General features: G+C 43.2%; 1 protein-coding gene and 2 long non-coding RNA genes across 6 annotated transcripts in view; 2 read left to right on the top strand and 1 right to left on the bottom strand.

Moving 5' to 3' along the window:
• The first annotated feature begins 424 nt into the window (after positions 1–424).
• On the top strand, positions 425–8,838 carry LOC144339667 (uncharacterized). Its single transcript, XR_013414937.1, has 3 exons — positions 425–631; positions 3,593–3,742; positions 6,810–8,838. It is a non-coding gene; the product is annotated as an uncharacterized LOC144339667 (long non-coding RNA).
• LOC144339665 (uncharacterized) lies at positions 6,390–20,928 on the bottom strand. Its single transcript, XR_013414935.1, has 2 exons — positions 20,591–20,928; positions 6,390–6,884 (listed from the first exon to the last, which is right to left on the bottom strand). It is a non-coding gene; the product is annotated as an uncharacterized LOC144339665 (long non-coding RNA).
• Positions 20,929–21,811: 883 nt separating this feature from the next.
• Positions 21,812–27,192, top strand: part of IFNAR1 (interferon alpha and beta receptor subunit 1) — a 30,493-nt gene continuing 25,112 nt past the window's right edge. For 2 of the 4 annotated variants that reach the window (XM_015132942.3, XM_015132940.3), the window contains exon 1: positions 21,812–22,022. In XM_015132942.3, the coding sequence (XP_014988428.3) occupies positions 21,908–22,022 (115 nt within the window). In that variant the 5' untranslated portion in view covers positions 21,812–21,907. 4 annotated transcript variants of the gene reach the window in all.

Raw genomic sequence — 27,192 nt, 5'->3', positions numbered from 1 at the left:
GGAGTGATAGCCCATCCTTACTCACTGCTTCCTATGTGCAGGTCTTGTTCTAAGCACTTTTACATTTTCATTTAATTCCCACAGCAACCCAGTTAAGCAGATACTATTATCTGCCCCATTTTTCAGATAAAGAAACTATGGCACAGAGAGGTTCAATCACTTACCTAAGATCACACAGGTAAGAAGTGACAGAGCCAGGATTTGAACCCAAATGGTCTGGCTCCAGAATCTATCATCTAAGATAGCCACCCATGATCCCCACCTCCTGGTAGCCACGCCCTTGGGTAATCCCTTCCTCTTGAGTGTGGACAGTACCAATGACCTGCTTCTACCCATGGAAAGGGACACAGGTGACAGGATGCTGTCTTAAGTTCTATAGGATCGTAATTCTCATCTTGTCAGCAGACTCTGTTGCCTTCTTGGACAGCACACTTGCATGAAGCAAGCTGCCATATTGAAGAAGTCACGTGGCTAGGACCTGAGGGTGCCTCCAGCCAACAACGAACAGGCAATCGGGGTCCTCAGTCCAACAACAACAGGGGTGAGGCACTGTTCTAAAAACAAGAGGCTGGAGCTCAAGGTGGACTTTCAGCGATTACCTGCGCCTCATCCAGGGAGCTGCCAATCAGGCGTAAGTCACGCCCCCTCCGCCAGGCAGGAGACTGCTTTCATTTCTAGGGAAACGGAAGCTGGGTATTCCCCCAAGGCTGGGCCCCCTTGCGTTAACTTCAGGCAACTCTGAATCATCATCCTTCTCCAACTTCTCCCTCTGCCCAGTCCTACTTTCCTCACTCCTTACAAGTGTTGTCCCCAAGAGCATTTCCAGATGAATTTCCCACATGCAAATCTTCCTGCCCGGGTGTGTTTCCAGCGAACCCAGCCTAACTTAGAGACTTTGGGAAGACCTGTTGCAGCAGAGTGATGACAATAAAGTCTAGACTTCAGGGTATTGAGGAGTGAACGGGAGGGTATGGAGAAACTGAGGCAGCCAGCTCCTTTGAGAAGGACAGCTTTTGGACTCAGAGAAGCGTGACGGTGCCTGGAAGGGGAAAGAAGAAAGTCGAGGGGGGATATTTCAGGTGGGTGATATTACACCACCACTCTATACTGTCGCCTGAGGCCTGTAGACAGGAAATGAGTCCAGCTCCCAATTAGCATCCCGGGGTGGTTTTTCAGGACTGACCCTGGGCAACTATAAGGCTGTACCAGGCGGGCCTCACCAGGAGGCTCCCTCTCCAGACCAGATCTGGCATAGCCCGTGCACTGCAGTCCCTGGAGGGAGCTGCGGTCAAGGTCTCAGGCCCCTGCGGGCCATGCTCTTACATGCACCTGTGTTCCCACCCCTGCACCTGTGCCCAAGGCCTTCTTCAGGCACCTCAGTTAAGGCCTCCTTATTCTCAGGGAGTAGGGAAGAGGGAGCCACGAAGACACTGTTATCTACTCTGACTCAGTTCTTTCCCACTCCTGGCCCTCCCTTCTCTCCCTCCCCCTGGTTCCTGGGACCATAAAACTGCAGAAGCCTCAACAGAGAGATGACCTTCACCCCCACATCTATACTGATTACTTGACTCTTGACTGGAGCTCTGTTGCAGGGAGGGTGGTATCCTCTTGCTTCTGCTCCTGCAGTGAGTGATGAGGGCTTCACTGTTACTTTCTTTTTTTTTTTTTTTTTTTTTTTTTTTTTGAGATGCAGTCTTGCTCTGTTGCCCAGGCTGGAATACAGTGGCACAATCTAAGTTCACTTCAACCTCCACCTCCTGGGTTCAAGCGATTCTCCTGCCTCATCCTCCTGAGTAGCTGGGACTATAGTGGTGTGCCACCATGCCTAGCTAACTTTTGTATTTTTAGTAGAGACAGAGTTTCACTACGTTGGCCAGGCTGGTATCGAACTCCTGACCTCAAGTGATCCGGCCACCTTGGCCTCCCAAAGTGCTGGGATTACAGGCGCTTCTGTTATTTTCCTTTTTGGCTTATTGCTTCAATTAGCCACTCTCTCCAGCTTAGCGGAGCCCTTGACAGACACATTGCTGACACCTATGAGGGAAGGCCTGATGTCCCTGGAAAGGACACAAGAGAAGTAACCAGACCTAGAGCCCCCACTCTGGCCTTTGGCAGGAGGAGGGATACTCCCGAGGTTGTCACTGGAGAGAACACAGGCCAGGGACAGGCAGGTGATTTGACTAAGGGGGTCGGGGTTAAGGAAGCCTGGTGTCTCCTATGTTCCTGGCAAAGTATAGGTCATCAACAAAGGGAGGGAAGAGAGGGGCTTGGGAGGAAATGAGTAGGATGGAGCAGCTCCCTAGGGGAATGAGAAAGTGAGCCCACCTGACAAGGCAGAGGGCTGATGGGGCAGTGCCACAGCCAACTAGAAAACCAGTGACAGAAAAGCTGCAAGGTGCCCAGCTTGGTGACCAGCCAGTAGCAGGGTCTGCAAGATGGCTGGCTCCTCCTTCCCAGCACAATGTGCATTTCTGCCATGGCGGGGACAGCACAGCGCTGTTGGCCAGGAAGGGGGCTGAACAAGAGCCCTCCCAGGGGGAATGTTGGCATTGTTGCTATGTTTCTAGTTTCCACAGCAGTCTGGAGGAAAAAAGGACCCAGCCTGAAGATACATCAAAAAGTGATTGATACTAGCCCAGTGGAACAGCCAAAGCTTGAAGGCAGGGAAATTCAAACACCAGGTCAGCCAGCAAAGTACAAGCCATGCTGGCATGGCCTGCTGAGCCATAAATTCTTTACTGCTGATCCAGCCGATATCCATCCAGAGAGTACACACCGGCCCTCAAGGTGCAATTGTGGTTTCTTTTTCTTCTGGTTCTTTCTTCAGCACCAGCTAACAGAGCATCACTGATACTGTTTTCCTGATAGCTGGCAAGGATCCCAAATGGGCTGCCCTGAAAGTCCCCCTACCTTTGAGTATGTGCACTCTCCTGGGGACTTTGTGAGTCCCCAAGCTCCCAAGTATACACAGAGCCAGATCTAGAGTAGCAGAGGCTTCATCATTGCAGGTCTGAATGGCCATGAAGAGCTAAAATTGCTGTTTCGGTTGACTGAATTGATTAGCACTTTCATAATCAGTTAAACCAAGCCAGGTCCTTCTTCAAACAAGCAGTTACAAAACGGCTTTTATTGGTGGCATCACAAACTTATGTAATTAGTCATTGTCTTGTCTCAGGCTCCACTATCAAGATAAGACATTCAGACAGCATTATTTTCCTGAAGATCATAAGACTAAGGACACAAAAAAAGCAAAACTGACTGGTTAGAGCCAATAACCTCCACAGTTCCTTACATAATGAGCAAAGGCTGTCCAAAAAAGGTAAAGAGCCTATTCTACTTTTCTATGTGGATAAGGTCTCATGGGAGACAGTACCGTCTCCTATCCCTGGTCCTGAGTCTTCAACTGTTTTTGTTGTTGTTGTTTTGAGATAGAGTCTTGCTGTGTCGCCCAGGCTGGAGTGGTACGATCTCAGCTCACTGCTGCTTCCACCTCCCTGGGCTCAGATGACCCTCCCACCTCAGCTTCTGGAGTAGCAGAACTACAGATGCACACCACCACAACAGGCTAATTTTTTTTCCCTTCTTTTTGTAGAGGCAGAGTTTCGCCATGTTGCCCAGGTGGGTCTCAAACTCCTAAGCTCAAGCAATCTTCCCACCTCGGCCTCTCAAAGTGCTGGGATTACAAGCATGAGCCACCACGCCCGGCCCTTCAACTGTTAACCTGTATTGATCACCCACACTGGTAAGCAAAGGTCACTCTGACTTCCTAGGTCATAATCTATCGGTAGGTCAGATTCCTAATGGGAAACCCATGACACACTCCAACAGAGTAACTGAGAAAGGTATAATGAAGGATCTAATTGTAGCAGCGTAGGCAGGGTGAAGGGAAACCAAAAAACAATACAATAGCAATAGTGGGAACCTCACTAGCTCTAGGCCTGGGGAGAAGGAGGAGCCATTACCCTGGAGAGCACAGGGGTCAGCCACACAGCCCACTAATGGAGACCCTGAAGGAAGGGAGCACACCTCATTTTCCCCCACCCTCTGATCTTGGGCTGATGCCTCCCACTGGTGGAAGCCACCCAAAGTCAGAGGGTAAAGGACTCTGTTGATGCATTTTTTTTTTTTTTATTTTTATGTTTTTGAGATGGAGTCTTGCTCTGTTGCCCAGGCTGGTGTGCAGTGGTACAATCTCGGCTCACTGCAATCTCTGCCTCCCAGGCTCAACTGATTCTCCTGCCTCAGCTTCCCAAGTAGCTGGGATTACAGGTGTCCAGGACCACACCCAGCTAATTTTTGTATTTTCAGTAGAGTAAGGGTTTTACCATGTTAGCCAGGCTGGTCTCGAACTTCTGACCTCAAGTGATCTGCCCACCTCGTCCTCCCAAAGTGCTTGGAATACAGGCATGAGCCACCACACCCAGCCTTTTGATGCATTTTATACAAGAAGTCTCCCAGGACATGGAGCAGGGAAGGCCCAGAGGAGAATGGATCTGGAGGGGCAGATAGAAGGCCTCCAGCACCCAGGGAAGCAGTATGAAAAGAGGAATATAAGAACAGAAACTGTGACAAAGCAAATTTAGACCCACAATATTGACATTTTTATAAAAAGGATTTTGGAGATTTATACTGAAAAGTTTTGTAACTATTTTATTACTGTGTATCAGACTTTTAAGGTGTTCAAACCATTTTTAAATATCTATTTGGCTTATAATTTTCATTACATTTTTAGTTTGAAAGAGTTTACTTGATTAAATTTTTAATCATTGTTTAAATACTTGAGGAACCCTAATTTGTAAAGTTCTAGTTTTTTGATATAATAGTTATCTGAGCAGAATGTGAATTTACACTATTGGGTTTTTTTGGGAGTGGAGTTGTTTGGAGTGCAGTAGTGCGATCATGGCTCACTGCAGCCTGGACCCCACTGGGATCCAGTGATCCTCCTGCCTCAGCCTTCCAAGTAGCTGGGACTACAGGTTCGTGCCACCATACCTGGATAATTTTTTACCTTTTTTGTAGAGATGGGGGTCTCACTTTGTTGCCCAGGCTGGTCTTGAACTCCTGGGCTCAAGCAATCCTCTTGACTTTCCAAAATGCTGTGAGTCACCACACCCAGCCAAACAACAGCTGTTTAAAAACAACAATTTAGTGTGGGTTCCCTTCAGTGTGTAAAAATTATTAAAATCAGGTAAATCTAGCATCTGCGGGAGCCAGGAGGGAGCTAAGCGCCTGGTAACCTTCCACTTCTTCTTTCCCTAATTTAGACATTCCTCTGCTAAAATCTTCACCATGGCTTCCTATCTGGCCCAGAATAAAGCTCAAATCCTTGCCAGAGGCTGCAGGCCCCACCGACTACTCCCCTGGCCTCCATTCCTCTGCACCCCCTCTCTCCTTGTTCTGCAGGGGCTCAGCCTCCTTGCTGTGCTTGTGTGGAGGCAAACGTGACTGCATCTTGGATGCTAATCCACCATATTGACTTCTGATTCACCCCAGTCCCTGAAGCCCTTGTTGGGGTCTGTGTGTTTCCTAAACAAAGGAATGAACACACAAGACAACACAGGATGAGACAAACATGGCGGCCGCCCCAAACGACACGCTCTGCTTTATTTTATACAGTCGGTTGTGGAATGTTGCCAAGTCACAAGTCACGTGTTGTTTTTCTGACCTTTCCTGACTTTCTGGTTTCTCAAGATGTTTACACATTAACCAGTCCCCAGGGTCTGCTGTTTGAGGCTGGCTCCTTTGTCCTCCATTTGCAGGGAAGGAACGCCCTGCTTCGTTTGCAAGAGCAGGACTTATCGGGAACGTCTGGTTTGCGAGCACATAGTCCTCTACAGCCCTCCTGATTCCTACTTTATTTACTGTCCTTAGTGTAAGAACATGTACTCACTACAAATCCTGCCTTGAGATCAAGGCAACCATAATACTATCACACCAAGTACAGGCTATGACACACATAGCAGTCTTGTCTGTTCTGGACAGTGGCCTTTCATTGTGTCTTTGGAATATGTACCCTCCCTCCCTCTAGTATATAATCTCTGGGTCTGAGGGTAACTGTGGGAAATCCCTCTGTCTTGCAGTTGCCCAAGACCATGCTTCTGTCTGTGAGTTCCCCAAGAAACCACCCTTCACCAACAAACTGAATTTGTCTGCCTCATTCTTCCATTTCTCAGCTCCTTTGGCATTTGGAGGCCTTTTTCATATAGGGCTCTTTCACGGAACAGCCTGGGATGTGGCAGCGACACATCTGTCCCGGAGCCTGTGCATATGCTCTTCCCTAAGCCTGGAACACCTTCTATTTACACAGCCCTGTCCTTGTGTCATTGCATCCAGTAGATCCATTGCATCCTCCTTAGAGAGGTCCTCTCCCTCGCTGTCTCTTGTTCCTCTTTCTTTTTGTTCATAGCATGTAGCATTACTTGACGTCATAATATTTCAATTCAATTCAACAAATATTTTTTGTTCACACATTTGTCCTCGTCCACACTAGATTGCAGGCTCCAGGAGAGCAGAGACGTTGTGTATTTTGTTCACTCCTGGATCCCCAGCCCTTAGAACAGTGCTCAGTGCTTAATAGGTGGCTCAAGATCTGTTTGTTGAATGCACGGATGTATGAATGAATGAATGAATGCCTGGGATCTTTCAGTAAATCCATGGCTGACGCAGGCCCAGAGTTCAGGTCTTCTATGTTCCTTTCACTGATAGCTGCATTGTATTCCAGGATTTCCCATCTTTCAGATTCCCAGAAATTATGTATACATATGTGCTATGCCCTCTCAGCTGATGGCTTCCTTTTCCTTTCTTCACAGTTCTCTGGCATCAATTTTTCCACTTCTCAGAAACACTTTGGCCCACAAATTCCCAAGGGAACCTTGCTCTTCATTCTGGAAAACACGATGCCAACACATCAGAATAAAGGACAGATAGGAGCTTCTGCTTCAAAGTGAATCACTTCATGGATGTTAAAGTGTCCTGAAAGATTCTAAACTTCACAACTTTTGATAGTAACTGTACTATGTTTGCAATATATTTGCATATATTAATTGTTATATCTGAAAAGCATGAGATTGTTGTTTTCTAAAATTAAATGAAGTAAGTTAATATTTTATTACTAGGTATAAGAACTGCTAACGTGGACAACTGCTGATGAGGACATCTATAGAAGTAGAAAATTCTAAATGTCCTACCATCACCAACAAGAAACTTTGACAGTCAAGTAGATACAATACAATCACATGGAAAACTGTATATAGTATATTGTATGTGAAGATCCCATGAAAAGAACAGAGACTGTAGGAAATATAATCATCTAAGCTACGGGTAAGAAGAACATCAAAATTCTTTAAAGCAATGGCTCTCAAAGTGTGTTTCCTAGACCAGTAGCATCAGCACCAAGTGGAAGCTTAGGAATGCAACTCTCCAGCCCCACCTCAGACCTACTGGCTCAACAACTGTGAGGGAGAGGTCCATATTTTCATCTATGTTATAACAGGTCCTTAGGTGACTCCAATAAACATGAAAGTTGGCAAACCATTGCCTTTAATGGTGCATAAGTTGTTAATTTAGTACAAAATTTGCAGTTTTCTGTGTTGTGACTTTCTATTTTTGTAGGAGGAGAAAAGTACCCCATAGAGATAAGTGGATCTGAAACCCCAACAGCAGCTGAAGAGGTTCTTTATGACACCGGGAACCTGCACTCCAGTTGCCCTTGCACGTTTGTGGTTTAACGGTCCCAGAGACAAATCTGCCACTTCTGGCTCGCATCCAATCAAAGTGCAGGTGTTCACCATTAGGAGATGTTGGCTGATGTACATAGACACGTAAGAAAGATTCAAAGGGTCGTGGATGGATCACCAATAACACCAGTATATGCAAGATCAGAGGACAGTGTGTGATCCAGGCCCTAGGACTGACAAATGGGGACTCAGTCCCTGCTTGGGATGGTGTTTTATTTTGACTTTTTTCTGAAACAGCAGAGAAGTTTCCCAAATAATCACAAGGAGATAAGAAAGTGTTTACACTTGTTTCAGTTGCTCTTCACTGCCTCCCTATGACCAACACTCACAATTCTATGGTCTTAGCAGTTGCACTGAGAAGTCAGAAGAACCTGCTATTGTGGGTTCATAACCTTTTATTACCTCTCACTGAGAAACAATGTATACTACTAAACAAGACATCAGTTATGACACTCAAGATTTTAAGTGCTTTTTGAACTAAAAACAAACAAAAAAATTTGACCTGCATAAAATGTAAATGGTTTATCTTCAAGTCAAAAGCCACAGGTTTACCTCTGCAGCTTTACTCTTTCCTAAACATTGCTTTCGTGTATTGCAAACATTGCTTTCGTGTATTGCTTATGTATGCTTTCTGCATGCCAAAAAGTATATAGAGAATAACAGTTTACTCTAAGTCCTCCAGATGAGTTACTACCTTTACTATGTTTCATTCTCATTACATGTGTCATTGCTTATTAATATACATGTTTTGTAGTGGACTTCATGAGGACAGGTAATGTTACCAACTTAATTGTGTACCCCCAAAATTCACATGTTGAAACCCTAATCCCCAATGTGACTGTATTTGAAGTAGGGCCTACAGCAGGTAATTAGGGTTAAATGAGGTCATAAGGGTGGGGCCCTGAATCGATGAGATTAGTGTCCTTATAGGAATAAACAGCAGAGAGCTTGTTCTCTCCACCATATGAGGACACAGTAAGAATGTAGCCATCTGTGAGCGGGAAGAGCGGCCTCACCGGGAACCAAATGAGCCAGAACCTTAATCTTGGACTTCTCACCCTGCAGAACTGTAAGAAAATAAATTTCTGTTGTTTAAGCCACATAGTCTGTAGTATTTTGTTACCGCAACCTGAGCAGACTAATACAGATACCATGTCTATCTTGTTCATTGTCCTATCTTCTGTGTCTAGTATGTTATAGTCTCTCAAATATATGTTTAGTAAAATGCATCCTACTTAGAAGGCACTGAACTTGGCTTTAAATAACTGCTGCATTGTGTTACATTTCCAGGATTTTTTCTCTCTTTCATGAACTCTGTGAAGAAATTTTACTTAGAAAAAACTTACACTGTCATTGGCATTACAAGAGGTGCTCTACAGGACTTGTGTGACCCACAGTAGCCCTGCAAAAAAGCCATGTCATACACTCATGGACAGATTTAAGCTTAAAATTCTTCCAGAGCTAGCAATGGGATATCTCCCTTTATCTTCTCTGTGGTACAGAGACAGTTTTCCATTAATTTCCACATAAGGGCTTTCCATGAACATGGTACACAAAAAAGGGAGAAAGCAACAAGTGAGAACACTCTGGGTAAGCAGGTTTCATGGGAGCAGAAAGGTGATCAGGAAGGCAGAGATGTGAACAGACCAGATGTCTCAGGGGCTCGAGACCAGTAAACATGGTGTGGGAGCAAATATTAAGACTTTTATTTTTATTTTTCAAATATTTTTAAAAAGGTTTTAAGCCAGGCACAGTGGTTCATGCCTGTAATCTCAGCTACTTAAGAGGCTGAGGTAGGGCCAGGAGCGATGGCTCATGCCTGTAATCCCAGCATTTTGGGAGGCTGAGACAGGTGGATCACTTGAGGTCAGGTGTTTGTGACCAGCCTGGTCAACATGGGGAAATTTTGTCACTACTAAAAATACAAAAATTAGCTGAGGATGGTGATGTGTACCTGTAATCCCAGACACTCAGGAGGCTGAGGCATGAGAACCACCTGAACCTAGGAGACAGTGAGCCGAGATTGTGCCACTGCACTCCAGCTTGGTTGACAGAGACTCCCTCTCAAAAAAAAAAAGAACCTGAGGTGAGAGGATTCCTTGAGCCCAGGAGTTCAAGGCTGCATGAGCTATGATCACATCACTGCACTCCAGCCTGGGCAACAGAGCAAGACCCCATGTTATAAAAAGCTTTTAAAATCCTTTTTTAAATGTCTATAAAAGGCATCCTTTTCAAATGTTTATTTTGCATGTGATTCAGGATGTGCATAAAAATATGTGCAGTAATATGTGTATTTAACTTATACATAAATAACAATACATCTATTGGGAATGCATGATCAATGTTGTTGTTGTTTTTCTATTGGAATTATGTAATAAAAAAATATCTAAAGGCCGCTGGTCTTGACTTAGGTATAGCAGGAAGGTGGAAACAAAAGGAGGAGGTCCAAACACTAATGGGTTAATTAAAAGTCAGTCAACAGAATAGCAGTGGTAAAAAGCTTCCCACACTCCTCTGGGGCCTGCCTCTCCCCTTCCTGAGGCAGTCAGGCATTTGTCTAAGTCACCCGTAGGCAAAAAATTATAGATCTGTTCTTCTTAATTGAATTAACCACCCTGGCAATATTACTGCACTCTTCAGGAGGCCAAAGTAAAGAGTTCACCATTCTGGCAGTTGCTGTCCACAATCTTGCAATGTCTCACACCCTACTTACCTACTTACCCTACAGGGATGCTTCCAGAGATAAGTTCTGCCTCAAAAACACATGCCTTCATTTGTTTGGGAAAGAGTCTGTTAATACTAGCTACCTAAAAAAAAAAAATCAACCTGCTGTCTCCTTTAAAATATATATTAAAAAAAAAAATACTCAAAAATTGCCAGACAATGAGAAAAATAAAAGGACAAACAGAACAAATTGACTCTTAAAGGAATGGAATATTGGAACAGAAGAGAATGTCACAGAAACCCAAATTCTAAAAGATCCCACATTAGTGCATCCATAAAATAAGATCATGATGCTACATATTAAAAAATCAGAATAAAGAAATGCTTTTAAAAATTAAACACATGGCCGGGCGCGGTGGCTCAAGCCTGTAATCCCAGCACTTTGGGAGGCCGAGACGGGCGGATCACGAGGTCAGGAGATCGAGACCATCCTGGCTAACACAATGAAACCCCGTCTCCACTAAAAATACAAAAAAATTAGCCGGGCGTGGTGGCGGCGCCTGTAGTCCCAGCTACTCGGGAGGCTGAGGCAGGAGAATGGCGGGAACCCGGGAGGCGGAGCTTGCAGTGAGCCGAGATCGCGCCACTGCACTCCAGCCTGGGCGACAGGGCGAGACTCCGCCTCAAAAAAAAAAAAAAAAAAAAAAATTAAACACATAATTATAGAAATAAATAATTCAATAGAAATCAAGTAAATCTTCCGGAACCAAGGACAAAAATATAAAGAGTTAAAAACTAGAGGAACATATTAGGAGACCTTAAGGGTCAATCCAGGAAGTACAATTTTCTAATAGGAGTTTAAGAAAGAAGAAAGAAAATGGAAGGGAGGAAGTATTAAAACACAGTGCAAGGATGAGACTTCTGCTTCTGGCCATGATGGATTAACATGGAGCAGATTTACTCTTTTGCCTTAAACTATAAATAAACAACCAAAACAGCACAAAAGATTTAAAATACATATTTTTAGATATTTGACAATAAAAAACTCAGGACAGTGATCCCTGAGAGAAGAGAAACCATTGAGATGAGCTCTACAATTGCCCAAGCTGACTTACCGGAGAGAATTTCCAGGCCTCAGCATAGAGAGAAGGACTCCATATCCCTGGGGGTCAAGGAAATGCAGCTAGGAGTCCAAGGAGGCCACAGCAGCTAGATTTCATAGAGCACAGAACCAGATAAGAGACAGCTGCACACACAGAAGGAGCTCCAGAGAGCTGCAAACAGTATTAGGCTAATTACTGATCAGACAATGTGTAGTAAGGAAACTTGAGGCCAGAGAAAGAATCACACACAAAAAGGGATAAATCCCCAGGGTTCATGCTGGGCTGAAAATAGTTTCCAACCAGCGTGGAAAACCTCGTAATTCATGAAGCATCAGGTAGCATACTCAGGGGGCTGTTACTTCTCTGGTCCCCTCTGACAAAGCAAGCCTCAAAAGTACCAAACCATTTCCAAGTAGCTTAACTGGATCCCAGAATAAAACTCAAGCAATATTTATAGGAATAAAGAAATATCCAGCACCCAATAATGTAAAATTTATAATGTCTGGCACCCAATAAAAAATTACTAGACAGGCAAAAAGGTAGGAAAATACAACCCATAATGAATGAGAAGTTTTTTTTTTAAATTAAACTAATTAAATTCCATAGAGTTTAATTTAGCAAAGAACAATTCATTAATTGGGCAGCCCCCAGAATAGGTTCAGAGCAACTTCAGGGCTGCCACATGGTCAATAACATTTTTAAACAGAAAAAGGAAATTGATGTACAGAAAACAGAAGTGAGATACAGAAATAGCTGGATTGGTCACAGCTGCTTTGTTGCCTTATTAAAGCTGGCTTAAACAGCTGGCCACCTGTGACTGGCCAAAACTCAGTTGCTGTGATTGGCTGAGACGCTGCTACTTGTTACAAGAGCAAGTTACAGTCTTTACACATCTAGGTAGGCTACAGTTCATAATGCACAAGGAAGCCTTTAGGCCAAACTTAAAATATGTGAAGAGGCAGCTTTAGGCTAAATTTAATTTAACAAGATGAAAAGTAAATCAATAGAAACAGTAGACAGAATTAGTAGATTGGGACATTAAAACAGTTATTGAAACCATATTTCATGTGTTCAAGGAGATGGAGGAAAGCCTTAGTATATTAAAGAGAGACATGAAATAGATTTTTAATATATTTTTAAAAGACCAAATCCAACTTCTAGAGATACAATGTCTGAGATGAAAAAATACTGAATTCAGATTAATAGCTGATTAGACACTGCAGAAGAAAAGAGCAGTGCAACTGAAGACATAGTGATAGAAACTATTCAAAATGAAAGACACAGGGGAAAGGACAAGAAAAAATGAAAGAACAGCATCAAACACAACTTTAAGGAGTCTAATATTGTATATTTTGAAGGATAGTAAAGAGAGGATAAAAAAAAAATTGAAAGAATGGCCAATAGTTTTCCAAACTTGATGAAAACTATAAACCCATTGAACCAAGAAGCTCACCAAACCCCAGCCACAAAAATAATACAAGAAAATGTTCTTCAGCTAGAGAGACACAAGTCCTCAAATAGAAAGAGTCCACCGAATGGTGTCAAGCAATCAGGTATCCAGGTAGTATTTAGGACAATGAGCTGAACTGAAAATAACAATCAAGCCTTTATTCACTAACTGCAAGCAAGAAGCAAAAAGAGGCACCAGCACCCCAGTGTTCCCTTTTCCCCTATAGAATGGCTAGGAATGCAGATATGATTATGAGCAGGGCTGGCCAGAGGTGGTGTGGGAGGTGGGAAAGTTGAGTCCTTAACCACAAATCCTTCTAGAAAAATGCAGTGCACTGTAGTGCACATGCAAGTCTGGTATGGGGAGGGCAGTTTCTCCCCATAAGGCTTGGCAGACAAAGCTTTGAAATTTCTGTGGTCAGGACTGAAAGATCACACACAAGATTTTGGGATGGAGCCAGACTCCTCAAATGAGGAGCAGAATCATTAGGGGAATAAAAGCTCCTCCTCCTCTTTCCAATACTCTGATATGTATGAAATTTGGAGGCCAGGCATGGTGGCTCACACCTGTTATACCAGCATGTTGGGAGACGGAGGCGGACGGATCACGAGGTCAGGAGGTCGAGACCATCCTGGCTAACCTGGTGAAACCCCGTCTCTACTAAAACTAAAAAAAATTAGCTGGGCGTGATGGTGGGCACCTGTAGTCCCAGCTACTCGGGAGGCTGAGGCAGGAGAATGGCTTGAACCGGGGAGGCGGAGCTTGCAGTGAGCAAAGATGGCGCCACTGCACTCCAGCCTGGATGACAGAATGAGACTCTGTCTCAAAATAAATAAATAAATAAATAAATAAATAATAAAAGATGTAAAATCTGAATATCAGGAAAGAAATCTAGGCTGAAGACCAATTTGGGAGCCATGAGCATAAACGACAGTCAGTGAACTCACAGAAGGGAAAGAGACCATTACGGGAGATGAGAAGAGAAGGTGAGTTAGGACAAAGCAGTGAGGCACACTAATATTTAAGTCACAAGCAGTGGAGTGGGCTGTCCTGGAGATTGAGAAGAATGGCCAGAAAGGCAGATGCAACAGCAAACATGTAGGCAACCATGAGAAGAAGAGCATGAGGAATGACAGATACCAAATGCTATGGAGAAGTCAAGTAAAATCAAGGCTATAAAATATCTAATAGATCTGAATACTAGAAATTAACTGATGATCTTGGTGAGAACAGAGTAAGCAAAATGATTGGGACAGAAAGATAAACGTAGTGGGCTGAGGAATACATAAGAAGTGAGAAAACAAAGATAGTTGTGGACAAATGTAGATAGATTTGGCTACAAATAACAACAGGAAAGACAGCTTCTGGAGTGAATGCAGTATATGTGCCTTTTTAAATTGGGAGAGACTTGAGAATGTTTAACTGTTAATGAGAAGAAACTAAAGAGAGGAGATAAAGTCATGAAAAAAGGTAAAAATAATCAATGGAAAGCCATCCCTATGAAGGGGTGGCTTACAGAACCAGACAGAGAGATTTTCATTTGACTGAAAGAAGGATGTCTTCCCAATGACAGGAAAAGACAGAAAGGAGGCAGGTGCAGGTGAGTTTGAATTTGAAACCTGAAACCTGATCTGTTGACTGTATTTTCCAAGATAGTAGGAGTCGGTTGGAGGAACATCTGTTGAAAATGAGAAGAAAAGTTGTAGGGTAGAGATTTGAAGTGAGTGCAGGTTTTTAATTTCAGCTCAATTGAGGTTGCAGACTATGAAGTTTTGATCACTGGGGCTATTTGATCCTTCAGGTTTTCTCCAGAAAAACTAGATTTTCCCCCTAAGCCCTCCTGAAGTAGGAAAAACAACAACCACAATGGTCAGGGAAAAATAGCCAAAATTATTGAGCACAGTGTGCCAGATACTAAACTAAGCTCTTGATGTGCATTAACTGATTAAAAATTAATCACAGCACTATGATATAGATATTGTTATAGTCCCAACAAGGAAACAGGAAAAAAGATTAAGTAACTCGCCCAAGATCCCAGAGTGATGGAGCTGGGATATCAACCTAAGTCAACTTCAGAACTCAGACTCTTAACCAGTAGGCCAGTCTCTGTTTAAGAGATATTTAGTTAGCATTTGAAAAGGCATATGGCTGTATGGCTGTCTTCCATGTTACTGCTTAAAAACAGACATCTTTCTTTCCCAGTATGCAGTGAGCATGCAGCCACACTCAATCTTTCCTCAAGCTATGTGAACACAGATGAGAGCTTCAAATATGCTGTTCCCGTTGTTTAGAATGATGTATCCCTCTTCTCTTCCTATCTCCTACTTATACTCTGCCTCCCCTTGAACATCTCTTACTCCAGGTTACCTGCTGCAATCTATATCCCTCGCCACTAAACTAGTTTAGTGTTCCCACTGTTTGCTTCATCATCATCATTATTACTATTTTGAAATAGCATCTCCCTCTCTCACCCAGGCTGGAGTGCAGTGGTGTGATCATGGCTCATTGTAGCCTTGACTTCCCGGGGTTCAAGCAATTCTCCCGGCTCAGCCTCCTGAGTAGCTAGGACCACAGGCTTCTGCCACCTCATCCAGCTAATTGTTTGTATTTTTTGCAGATATGGGGGTCTCACTTTGTTGTCCAGGCTGGTCTCAAACTCCTGGGCTCAAGTGATCCTCTTGCTGCAGCCTCTCAAAGTGCTGGGATTACAGGTGTGAGCCACTGTGCCAGCTTCACTATTATCTTTTACCGAATTGCCTGCCTACTGGGATGAGGAAAGGTGTTGGATCATAAAGCACCAAGGACAAAAACATTCTGGAGATTCCAGAGTAGAACTGCTCAGATTCCTTCCTGAGCATCCCGGAGCTAGTGTTTGTACACCCTCAAAGTCTGTGCCACTGGGCTGCTACTCAGCTAGGACTCTTCTCGTTTCATCTACCAACCTCTCCTACCAGAAAGAAGTGAATTTATTCTTCTGGAAAGTTCTAAAGCAGTGATTTCTAATCCAGGGTGCACCTACCCTAGGGGTTTGTGTTGGAATACAAGGTCCACTGAAGTGCAATGAAATTCTATTTACATTTTTTAATAATAAATAAATTAAGCTTTTGATATTTGATATATAATCTAGCACGAGCACCTTCACTTGGTCCAAATGCCAGAGGATCACATGTCACATTCAGTGATGTGTGACACATTTGAGAACACAGTGAAACTCACAAGGTGGAAACGTGCAGCGATGCTTCTACTTGTACACTTTTGGAGTTGGTGACTATGTCTAGCCATTTACTTGGCCTGATGTGTGTTTACAGGTTGTTAGCTAGTTTTAACTAAATTATTGCTCACAAAATAAATGTGACAATGTTATTGCAAATAAATTGGAAATTAAAGATAGTATTATTAATACACAAGTGAATAAGGTAACAGCAGCCTTGACATACTAGCTAATCACAGTATGAAGCCATCACATTAGGAAGACATTTTCCAGAAAAGCAAACCCCCACAATTTCTTTTCAAAAGTGTTTAAAGTCATATGATACTCATTCGTTTTGGTTCTTTACAAAATTCCATAGTTGGTGACAGTGTTTAGAAACTGCTTTGGGGATTCTTAATAGCAAAAGAGAAAACGCCACATGCCCCTTGTTCTTCTTTTTACAATATGATGACAAACTAAAATACATTCCTCAGTCAGCAATAGTGTTGGACTATGTATAGCAAATACGGCTGAAGATGTGAAGAAACAAGAGTTCAATTTCAGTGTGGGAAATCTGCCATGTAATCATATGGAAACATGCTCTAAAGCACAGATGTTTCTAACATGTCTTTTTCCAAAAAGTGAAACACATAAGGAACTTTTCCTTTGTTAGCCAAAAAGGGAAAGATAAAATATATACTCAACAGTAATTTACTTCCTTAAGCAATACAAAAAGTTTTAGTGCCTATATAATGGTTTCTAAATACCATTCCCAATAAAAAACAAAACAAACAAACAAACAACAACAAAAAAACAGGGCCCCTTGAAGAAATGGCTTATTTTAGAGCTGAGCAGGAAAAATGTAAGAGGAACTGGGAGGGACCATCTTGTGCTAGAAAGAAGTGTTAGAAAAAATTATGAGCGTATTAGCAAAAGGAACAAGAGTCAGCTTGAAGTGACTGCCACTGGCCAAATCTGGGACAATTTGAGCATTAAAATAAATAAGGAGGGTGAATTGGTAGAGCACAGGAGATATTTAGGGCAGCGAAATGCCTCTGTATGATGCTGTAATGGTAGATACATGACATTATGTTGCAGGTGGTTAGGCATGAGAGGGGCAGGAGAGGGCTCTTCCCCCACCCACCAGGAACGTCAGGTGATGGTTCAACAATCACATTGCCTCTCTAAAAATAATTCAGCACCCAGTGCCAAATTATCTCCTGATGGTCCACAGCTATTACATTAGAGTGTTAATTGAACGTAGGCGCCAGGGAGAAGCAAAAACAGCTTCCACTAGTATCTCCGGTATTTGGTGAGTGACCCTGCGCACGCACATTAAGAGAAAATGGCGGAGTATGACCTTCCAGGGGCACTCCATCGGAAAAGGGAAGAAATCCTCCGATGGGCATGCGCACGACTTCCTAAACACAATGTATGTGTTCACCTCCCAAGCGTAAGAAGGGCACTTCGCATGCGGACAGCGCACCCTAAGGGAAGAATCGTGGGAAAGGGATGCAAAACCACAGAAGTGGGCCAGCCTGTGAGTCCTAGAATCACAGTTAAACACTGCACTTGTCCTTCAAGTTGCCCGCTTGGGTCTCTTCTAAGCGTCCTTTCCTTTCTTTCCTGTTCTAAAGTCTTTTTAAATAAACTTCCACTCCTGCTCTGAAACTTGCCTCAGTCTCTTTTTCTGCCTTTATGCCCCTCAGTTGAATTCGCTCTGCAGGTAACTGGGATGTCTTCTACCAGTAACAATTATACATTGTAAAAACCCATAGAATGTACAACACCAAGAGAGAACTCTTACGTAAACTCTGGACTTTAGTTAATAATAATGTATTAGTATAGTTTCATCAGCTGTAAGAAATGTACCACCCCAACGCAAAATGTTAACAACGGGAAACTGAAAGCAGGCTTGGGATGAAGGGGTATATAAGAACTCTCCACACTGTAAACCTAACACTCCTCTAAAAATTGTATATTAATTTTAAAAATGTAAATCAAGATAGCAATGAACTATAACCAACGAAATAAGAATCTTTGAGTCTATACTAATAATAAATGGAGACCGGGCACGGTGGCTCAAGCCTGTAATCCCAGCACTTTGGGAGGCCAAGGCAGGCAGATCACCTGAGGTCAGGAGTTTGAGACCAGCTTGCCCAATATGGCGAAACCCCGTCTCTACTAAAAAATTAACCAGGCATGGTGGCAGGCGCCTGTAATCCCAGCTACTCAAGAGGCTGAGGCAGGAGAAATGCTCGAACCCGGGAGGCAGAGGTTGCAGTGAGCCGAGATCGCACCACTGCCCTCCAGCCTGCGCGACGAGCAAAACTCCGTCTCAAAAAATAATAATAACAATAATAAATGGAGGTCAGGCGCAGTGGCTCACGCCTGTAATCCCAGCACTGTGGGAGGTCGAGGCGGGCGGATCACCTGAGTCCGGGAGTTCGAGACCACCCTAACCAACATGGAGAAACCCTGTCTCTACTAAAAATACACAATTAGCCTGGCGTGGTGGCGCATGCCCGTAATCCCAGCTACTCGGGAGGCTGAGGCAGGAGAATTGCTTGAACCCAGGAGGCAAAGGTTGAGGTGAGCTGAGATGGTGCCATTGCACTCCAGCCTGGGCAACAAGAGTGAAGCTCCATCTCAAAAAAATAAATAAATAAAAATAAAAATAAAATGGAAAGAAAGAAAAGCTCTTTCTTAAAATGTGTCAACTAATATTTGTAGTGAGAGGGTCACGGTTGAAAAGTTACCATTTCATAACTGTCACAGGTAGGACAATTCAGGCAAGGATGATTAATGGATGTTAATTCTAGAAGAAAAGTTTGATGAACAGCAGAATATTTGCAGGATCTCCGAGTGTCTTCCCACCAATTAGCTGCAGGAGGTAGGGTGGTGGGGATTTATGGGGGGCAGAATAGTAACTATACAATGGGGACTATAATATTTTGATACATAACCAAAATTAACATTACAGATGAGGGACTAATAAACTTAATGTGCCTGTGAATGCACTGAGGACACCACACAATTTATGTAGAATTACAGCCCGGTACGCATAATCTGAACTTAATCAGGAGAAACCATCAGACAAGGGCAAATTGGAGAAGCATTCTATAAAATAGTTGGCCTGTGTTTTTCAAAAAAGAAAAACAAAAATCCCCAAATCAAAAAAATGTCCATGACATGAAAGACAATGGCCAGGGAATTACTCTGGATTAAAGAAAGCTAAAGAAGTTCAGGAAAATAAGTAACATACATATATGACTTTGTATGTGTATTTAAAGAGGGAGTGCAGATACGGCAAAATATTAATGATTTGCTGAATCCGGGCAAAGGGCATGTGGGAGTTATCTTACTATTTTTGCAACTTGTCTATAATTTGAAATTATTTCCAAGCAAAAAGTAAAAAGGGGGCTGGGTGTGGTGGCTCACTCCTGTAATCCCAGCACTTTGGGAGTCTGAGGTGGGTGGATTACTTGAGGCCAGGAGCTCAAGACCAGCCTGGCCAACATGGCAAAACCCCATCTCTACTAAAAATACAAAAATTAGCCAGGCGCTGTGGCGCACACCTGTAGTCCCAGCTGCTTGGGAGGCTAAGGCAGAAGAATCGCTTGAACTGGGGAGGCAGAGGTTGCAGGGAGCCGAGATCATGCCATTACACTTCAGCCTGGGCAACAGAGCAAGACTCCCTCTCCCCTCCCCGCCAAAAAAAAGTAAAAAAGAACATGCTGTATGGAAAAACTCTAATGGACCGTTTTAACTAGAATTAAGGAGAGAAAGGAGGTTCTGGGTTAAGGTTATAGAGCTAGCACCACAGGGGAAATTAATTCATGTCTTATCCTTAAGTTATTATAACAAGCTGAAACTAAAGTACACAAAGTGCTTACCACAGGGTGTCACAGCTGTGGCAAATTTTATTAAAGCACAATCCAATTTTATTAAAATACAATTCAATGTTCATAACAGGTTGTATTAAGATAGGGAAGACTACGAAAATTTTAGGAAAGGAAAGCAGGAAGAAAAGGAGGGGAGGAAATTGCCAATGTGTTTAAAAATCTAATGAAATGTTTCAGTCATTTTGAGCTCATTGTTCTAAATATAAAAATGCATCCTATTCCAACTAGTTTGCCAGAACTTTTGGGCAGCAGGAAATGGACATTTTAATTTAAACAGACAGAGTCGTTTGAAAGGCTTTTAAAATGATTTTGTAATCGCAACCAGGAATTTTTCCTCTTCCATTTGGCCTGTCTTCATGGGGTGCTTTTCCACCTTTGACGTTGTTAAAACGAAGTACTGACACACTCAGAATCAAACCCCCAAATCGATGAATCATAAAGTAATAATTCAAGGTTTTTAAAACGATACCTACAACTGGATAGATTGCCTAAAAATCATTATTCACTTAAACTGGGTTACTTTAATGATACGTAAATTATACCTCTTTAAAACAGGCATATTTCCCCTGGGCGTGGTGGCTCAAGCCTGCAATCCCAGCACTTTGGGAGGCGGAGGCGGACGGATCACTTGAGGTCAGGAGTTCCAGACCAGCCTGGGTAACACAGCGGAAACCCCATCTCTACTAAATACAAAAACTAGCCAGGCGTAATAGCGCACCGCTGTAATCTCAGCTACTCCGGAGGCTGAGGCAGGAGAATCGCTTGAACCCGGAAGGCAGAGGTTGCTGTGAGCCGAGATCGCGTCACTGCACTCCAGCCCGGGCGAGACAGCAAGACTCCGACTCAAAAAAAAAAAAAAAAGAAAAAAAAAAAAAAATTCCATTGTATTGTTCTTTACAAACATTCATTTAATTATGTAACCGCTAATTAATTGCTTGGTTGTTATAATAACCAATTATTTGATTATCTCATCATTTAAATTTTATTTTGCATATTTTCACAATGCACTTGATCTATTACTGAGTAATTTAATTAAATAATCATTCGAACGGTGGGCTCGAATTGTTTACGGATAAAGCTCGACGACCAAAGCCTAGCGACCGCTGTTCTGGAGCCCCTCGGCCCAGGGCCCGTGGCGGTTCTCTCCAAGGGACCATCTCGCCCCTCAGCCAAGTCGCCCCGAAAATGAGTGCCTCTGCCCCGCTCTGGTCTGCACACAGGAACAGTCTGGTCGCTCAGCCACTTCCTCCTTCCAGCCTCATCTGGTTCCCAGGCCGCTGGGGACTCCCAACGCCACTATCCAAGGCTCTAGGGTCAGCAAGCGCTCCGAGCGGAGAAGGGCAAGGACGAAGAGCGCACGGCCATGACCCGGACCCCACCCACGCCCTCCGACTGCAGACATGGGGAAGACACGCAGGAACTCCAAAGTCGCTGGGTCTGCGCACGTGTGTGCCGCGATCCTGTGAAGGTCAAGGCCTCCCGTGAGACGGGGTCTTCCTGGAATGCGATGGTGACCTGCGCCAGATCGGCCGCTGGCCGGAAAGAGTTTGGAAGAAGACAAGGCAGGAGGCCTACCATTTCTAAGGCGCTCGTGCACAGGCGTGGCGCAACTAGAGGGGGCAATGGGAGCTTGCAGAGGAGGTGCTAGCTAGGAGGAAAGGCGCGTGCGCGGAGGAATGGCGCGTGCGCGGAGAGGCGGTGCGAGCCATGGGGAAAAGCGCGTGCGCAGAGGGGCGATGAGAGCTAGGAGGGGCAGCGCGTGCGCAGAGGAGCGGTGTGGCTTAGGAGGGGGCAATGTAAGCTAAGAGGGGTGTTGCGTTCGCGGAGATGTGAGTGGTGGGACCTCCGGCGGCTCCCATATGATGGTCACCCTCCTGGGCGCGACGACCCTAGTGCTGGTCACCTTGGCGCCATGGGTGTTGTCCGCAGCCGCAGGTGAGAGGCCGGGAGGAGAATCTCGGCGCAGGGCCGGAGGTAGGGCGCGCAGCTGGGCTACCGGGGCGGCGATGGTGTTGGGGGCGACAGACCCCCAACCCTCGATCCTCTTTGCCGCGGCAAAGATTAAACCCGACTTGGGCTCGAAAATCAATCAGGAGAAAGTGGTGTTCTGGGTCCTCTGTCGCCGCTTGCCTGTGACGCGTGTACCGGTCCTTGGGCGCGCCCGGGTCCCCATCCCCGTGAAGTGGCAGTGCCAGAGCCTTGTGTCGAGTTTGCTTCTTTCCGGGAAAGTACTGCGGCTCAGCTGGCCTGTTTGATAATAAACAAAACATTTCCCGAAATGCATTTCCTCAATCTGGTAAAAACTAGGCGGCCAGTCCCACGGGGGAGTGAGCTAAGCGTGACCAGGATTTCTCTGCCCTCAGGATTCATACAGGCCAATAAGAAATGACAATCGGAGTGACTGAGGCATAATTCTCAGTCCTCGAGGTTTACTAATCCTGCTTCAGGGCGCATCCGAGAAAAACATGAGCCACAGACACATCTGTGACTGGTTTTCCAGAGGTTTTCAGGAGGTGGGGCAGTGAGGCAGTGAGGCAGATAGTTCTGTGACACTTCAGATAGTGCCCAAGAAATCTGTATTTTAAGATACCATGAGTGTGTTGAAGAGAAAAAGAGTAAAGGGAGTCCGTTATGCAGATGCCTCTGAGTAGGTGGAGTCTTGCCTTTGTTTTGCACCTGAGAAGATAAGCTTGTAATTGACACTGTCAGTGTGGAAGGCCTGAATTAGTTTTTCAGGTTAACTTTGGAATGCCATTTGTTGAGAGGAGGGGTCCGTTCAGATGGTTGGGGGGCTTAGAATTTTATTTTTGGTTTACATAACTACCTACTTTTTCCCCAAAGAGATAATCATGTTCAAAACTCAATGAAATGTTTTCTCAATGAGATAGTAATATTGCTCAGTCTTTCAGAAGTCATAAAAATATTCACACTTTTTAAACTAGTAAATGCAATTCTAGGACCCAGGACTAAGAAAACTGTCCAAAATATGGAGACGTTTTTATTTATACTTTTTTTTGTTTTGTTTTGAGAAGACAGCCTGTTGCCCAGGCTGGTGTGCAGAGGTGTGATCTCAGCTCACTGCAACCTCTGCCTCCTGGGTTCAGGTGATTCTCCTGCCTCAGCCTCTTGAGTAGCTGGAATTACAGGTGTACACCACCACATCTGGCTATTTTTTGTATTTTTAGTAGAGATGGGGTTTTGCCATGTTGGCCAGGCTGGTTTCGAACTCCTGACCTCAAACGATCCACTTCAGCCTCCCAAAGTGCTGGGATTACAGGCGTGAGCCACTGCAGCCAGTCTGTTTATACTTTAGACTTTAGTTTTAGGAACTAGACTTAGGTTGTAGACTTGAAGTTACAGTTGGCATCCCCTTGTTTATGGGAAACCAGCAAAGAATTGACTCACGAATGATCTGTGGGGGTAGTCCTTCGCAGATGGCTGAGTCTTTTTATCTTTCCTTGGGGATTTGGCTGAAGCATTGTGCTAGTAACAGCCATTCATTTGGAAGAGGGTGTTGCAGTCACTTGGCCTGTGGGCTTAACTATCTTCCCTTTTGTGTAAGAAAGTTGGGAGAGGTCCTGAGATTTTTTTTTTTTTTTTTCCTTTTACAAAAATAGTAAAAGAAAAATACAAAGGCAGGGCGTCACCAGGCTAATTTGCTGAAATTCTTCATACTTACCTGGGATGCATGGGGAAATGGCAACTATTATAAGGTTGATAAGAGACTGAGAGGTAATTTTGTAGTGAGGAGGGGTACCCAAAGAGAATCAGGGCTAGCATCCCAGTGCAGGAGTCCAGGTGGTCTGTGAGCCTGCGAGTGAGTTCAAAATACTTACCTGTTGTCTTAGGAAACCATATACCTGTGTGGTACATGATATACTATTTCTCAAACTTTTCCACAAATATGTAGTATATTTTTCCTAGGATGTGGGTACTAGGGTCCCGGTGCATCCCATAGTAATTTCTTTGAAGTCTTTTGTTTATGAAAAATTTGCATTAAACTCATGTTTCGTTTGATGTGAAAAGAGCTTTCCCAGAATTTTCATATAAAATTGACATTCCAGGAGGGTATGCATTAAGAAATTAATTTAAAATTAGGTTAGAGGACAGGTGGCAAGATATAATTTATAGGCATTTAGCATTTCTTAAGCTCTTAACTGTGTGCCAGGCACTAATCTAAGTGTTTTAACAGTATAAACTCATTAAGCTTTCAGAGCCACACAGATACTGTTATCCTTATTTAACAGACAGGGAAACTGAGCAACTGAGAGATCAAGTGACTTGCCTGAGGCTGTATAGGCCAGTCCGTGGCTGAGTGGGGAAGTCAACCCTGGGTCTGGCCTAAGAGCCCTGGGGCTTAACCAGACTAGACTATTTTCCTAAAGGCCAAACAATTTAAATTCCTGATTGTCCACTTGTATGTTAAGGGCCTAATTATCAGTATCTTTCAGTTAACTGTGAGCCCAAAAATATCTGAGACAGGTCTCAAATCAACTTAGAAAATTTATTTTGCCAAGGTTAAGGATGCATCCATGACACAGCCTCAAGAGGTCCTGGCCGCATGTGCCCAAGGCCCAGCTTGCTTTTATACATTTTAGGGAGACATAATATATCAATCAGTACATCGAAGATGTGCATTTGATTGGTTCGATCTGGAAAGGCAGGACAAAAAGCAAGGCTTCCAGGTCATAGATTTAAAGATTTTCTGATTGATAATTGCTTGAAAGAGTTATTATCTAAAAACCTGGAATCAATAGAAAGGAATGTCTGGGATGTCCCAACGGGTTGTGGAGACCAAAATTTTATCATGCAGATCAAGCTTGTCCAACTCACAGCCCACTGGCTGCATGCAGCCTGTGACGGCTTTGAATCCAGCCCAACACAAATTTGTAAAACTTTCTTAAAATATGAGGGGTTTTGTCTGTTTGTTTGTTTTCTTTTCCTTTTTTTTTTTTCTTTTTTCTTTTTTTTCTTTTTTTAGCTTATCAGATAGTGTATTTTATGTTTGGCCCAAGACAATTGTTCTTCCATTGTGGCCCAAGGAAGCCAAAAGAGTGAACACCCTTGATGCAGATGAGGCCTGCAGATAGCAGGCTTCAGAGAGAATAGATTGTAACTGTTTCTTGTGAAACTTAAGGTCTGTGTTGATGTTAATGGTGGTTGGCTTTTTCTGAATTCCAGAAGAGACGAGGGTATAATGAGGCATAGCCAAACCTGCCTTCCCCATCTTGGCCTGAAGTAGTTTTTCAGGTTAATTTTGGAATGCCCTTGGTCAAGAGAAGGGGTCCATTCTGATGGTTAAGGGACTTAGAATTTTATTTTTGGTTTACACAACTACCTACTTTTTCCCCAAAGAAATAATCATGTTCAAAACGGAATGTTCAAAACTCAAGACCTTAAGTTTACAGCTCAAGCTGATCCTGAAAGTTAACTCAGTGAGATTATAATGTTGCTCATTCTTTCAGAAGTTGTATAAATATACCTTTTAGCCTAGTAAATGCAATTCTAGGACCCTAGATTAAGAAAACTATAAAAAATATGGGAAGACATTTACTTACATATTTGTACAGATACCTATATTTGGATTTATGTCAGACTTAAAAATATAGTACACCATTTTGGTCATCAAGATGAATGTGAAAAGTTGAAAGCAACCAAAATTATAAATACATTTATGTATATTAGATTAAATGTCCATTTATACATTTACATGTGGGGTAATAATTGTTAATATGCTAATATAAAACACATTAATATACTAGTAAATTAATATATTGTATGTTAATGTTACATAACAATAATTTTATGAAAAATTATTAAAAGGAGATTGCCAATACTAATAGAGCAAAATCTGTGAAAACTAAAATCCTGTTTAATAACTTTATTTCCAAGCCCCTGTCCATTTATCAGTCAGTTATTCGTTGGTCTTCCAAATGCCAACATGCCTTCATGAAGTTACCCATGTAACTTCAGGGTCTCCTTCCTTTAGCAGTAAAGGATTTTTTTTCTCCCTGAGGAATCACTAGCTGTACCCTATAACATTTTCTATTCTTGTCTCAAGGCCCAAAATTACTAGAATTATAATATTCTGCCCAAGATATTGTAAATACTACAGATGCCATCAGATCTTTTGTTAAAGTCTGTAAACCCAGTTGCTACCCTTTGGCTGAATAGAATCTATAAATTCTAACAAATGGATAAGAAGCAAGTTAAGAATTCTAGAGTGGGATAAGGGGATGTGATGTATTCTATTCAGGGATGAAGTTTTAGAGACTCCAAGTATGAAACAGAAAATTGAGGATGGGGAGACCTGATGGGTATCACCTTAAATTTAAAAAAAAAAAAAAAAAATCAGAAAGTGTTTTCTCAGATGTCTACCCTTTTGACCCCATACTATAAGATCTAACTGGAAAGTGCAAGAAGCTGTCTCAATTAAGAAAGTTCTGTAAGGGAGCCCCTGTGGTAGAACAAGTCTACAATGAGATAACATGATTGCCCCAAGGCAGAAGTAAAAGAAATATTGTAGGAACGAGAAATAAATTTAAAAGCTGGTCTTTTAAAAAATATATAGCTTATCAAAGTGAAAGATCAGTCCTTTGTGATATTAAAGGAGTTCCTGTGAGCCCACCATTATGCTGGATACTCTGAAAAAATGCAAATCAACTATGAAACGATATAGATTCTGCCCTTAAGGAACTTGCAATCTAGTTTGAGATTTGTGTTTAACACAAAGAAGCAGTTTTTACAAATACTTCTTTTGAGGATTCTGGAAAGATGGCAGGGTAGAAAGCACCAGGAATCTGTCTCCTCACCTAGACAAGAACTGTACTGGCAGAATCTGATGTAACTATTTTGGAACTCTGGAGTCTATTGAAGGCTCGCAACTTCCAGGGGGCAGGGCAGGCTTAGATGGTAAGTTGCAGTTAATTTTGGTCTATTTGAGCTCTTAGTACAATAGCAGCTACCCATCTTCCACCTCTCAACCCTTGGCAGACAGCTATGCACGTTATTAGAGCAACCTGCACACAACTTACAGGAATCAGGTGAGCAAAAAGAAACCCACCATCTAGATCTCTGGGATCTGTGCTCTGATTACTCATTGCTCCTTCTCATCACAAAAGTGCAAAGAGATGGACGGTTGTTG

Source organism: Macaca mulatta, chromosome 3, assembly GCF_049350105.2.
Source record: "Macaca mulatta isolate MMU2019108-1 chromosome 3, T2T-MMU8v2.0, whole genome shotgun sequence".
Classification (NCBI taxonomy): Eukaryota; Metazoa; Chordata; class Mammalia; order Primates; family Cercopithecidae; genus Macaca; species Macaca mulatta.
This window is presented reverse-complemented; position numbering and strand designations above follow the sequence as displayed.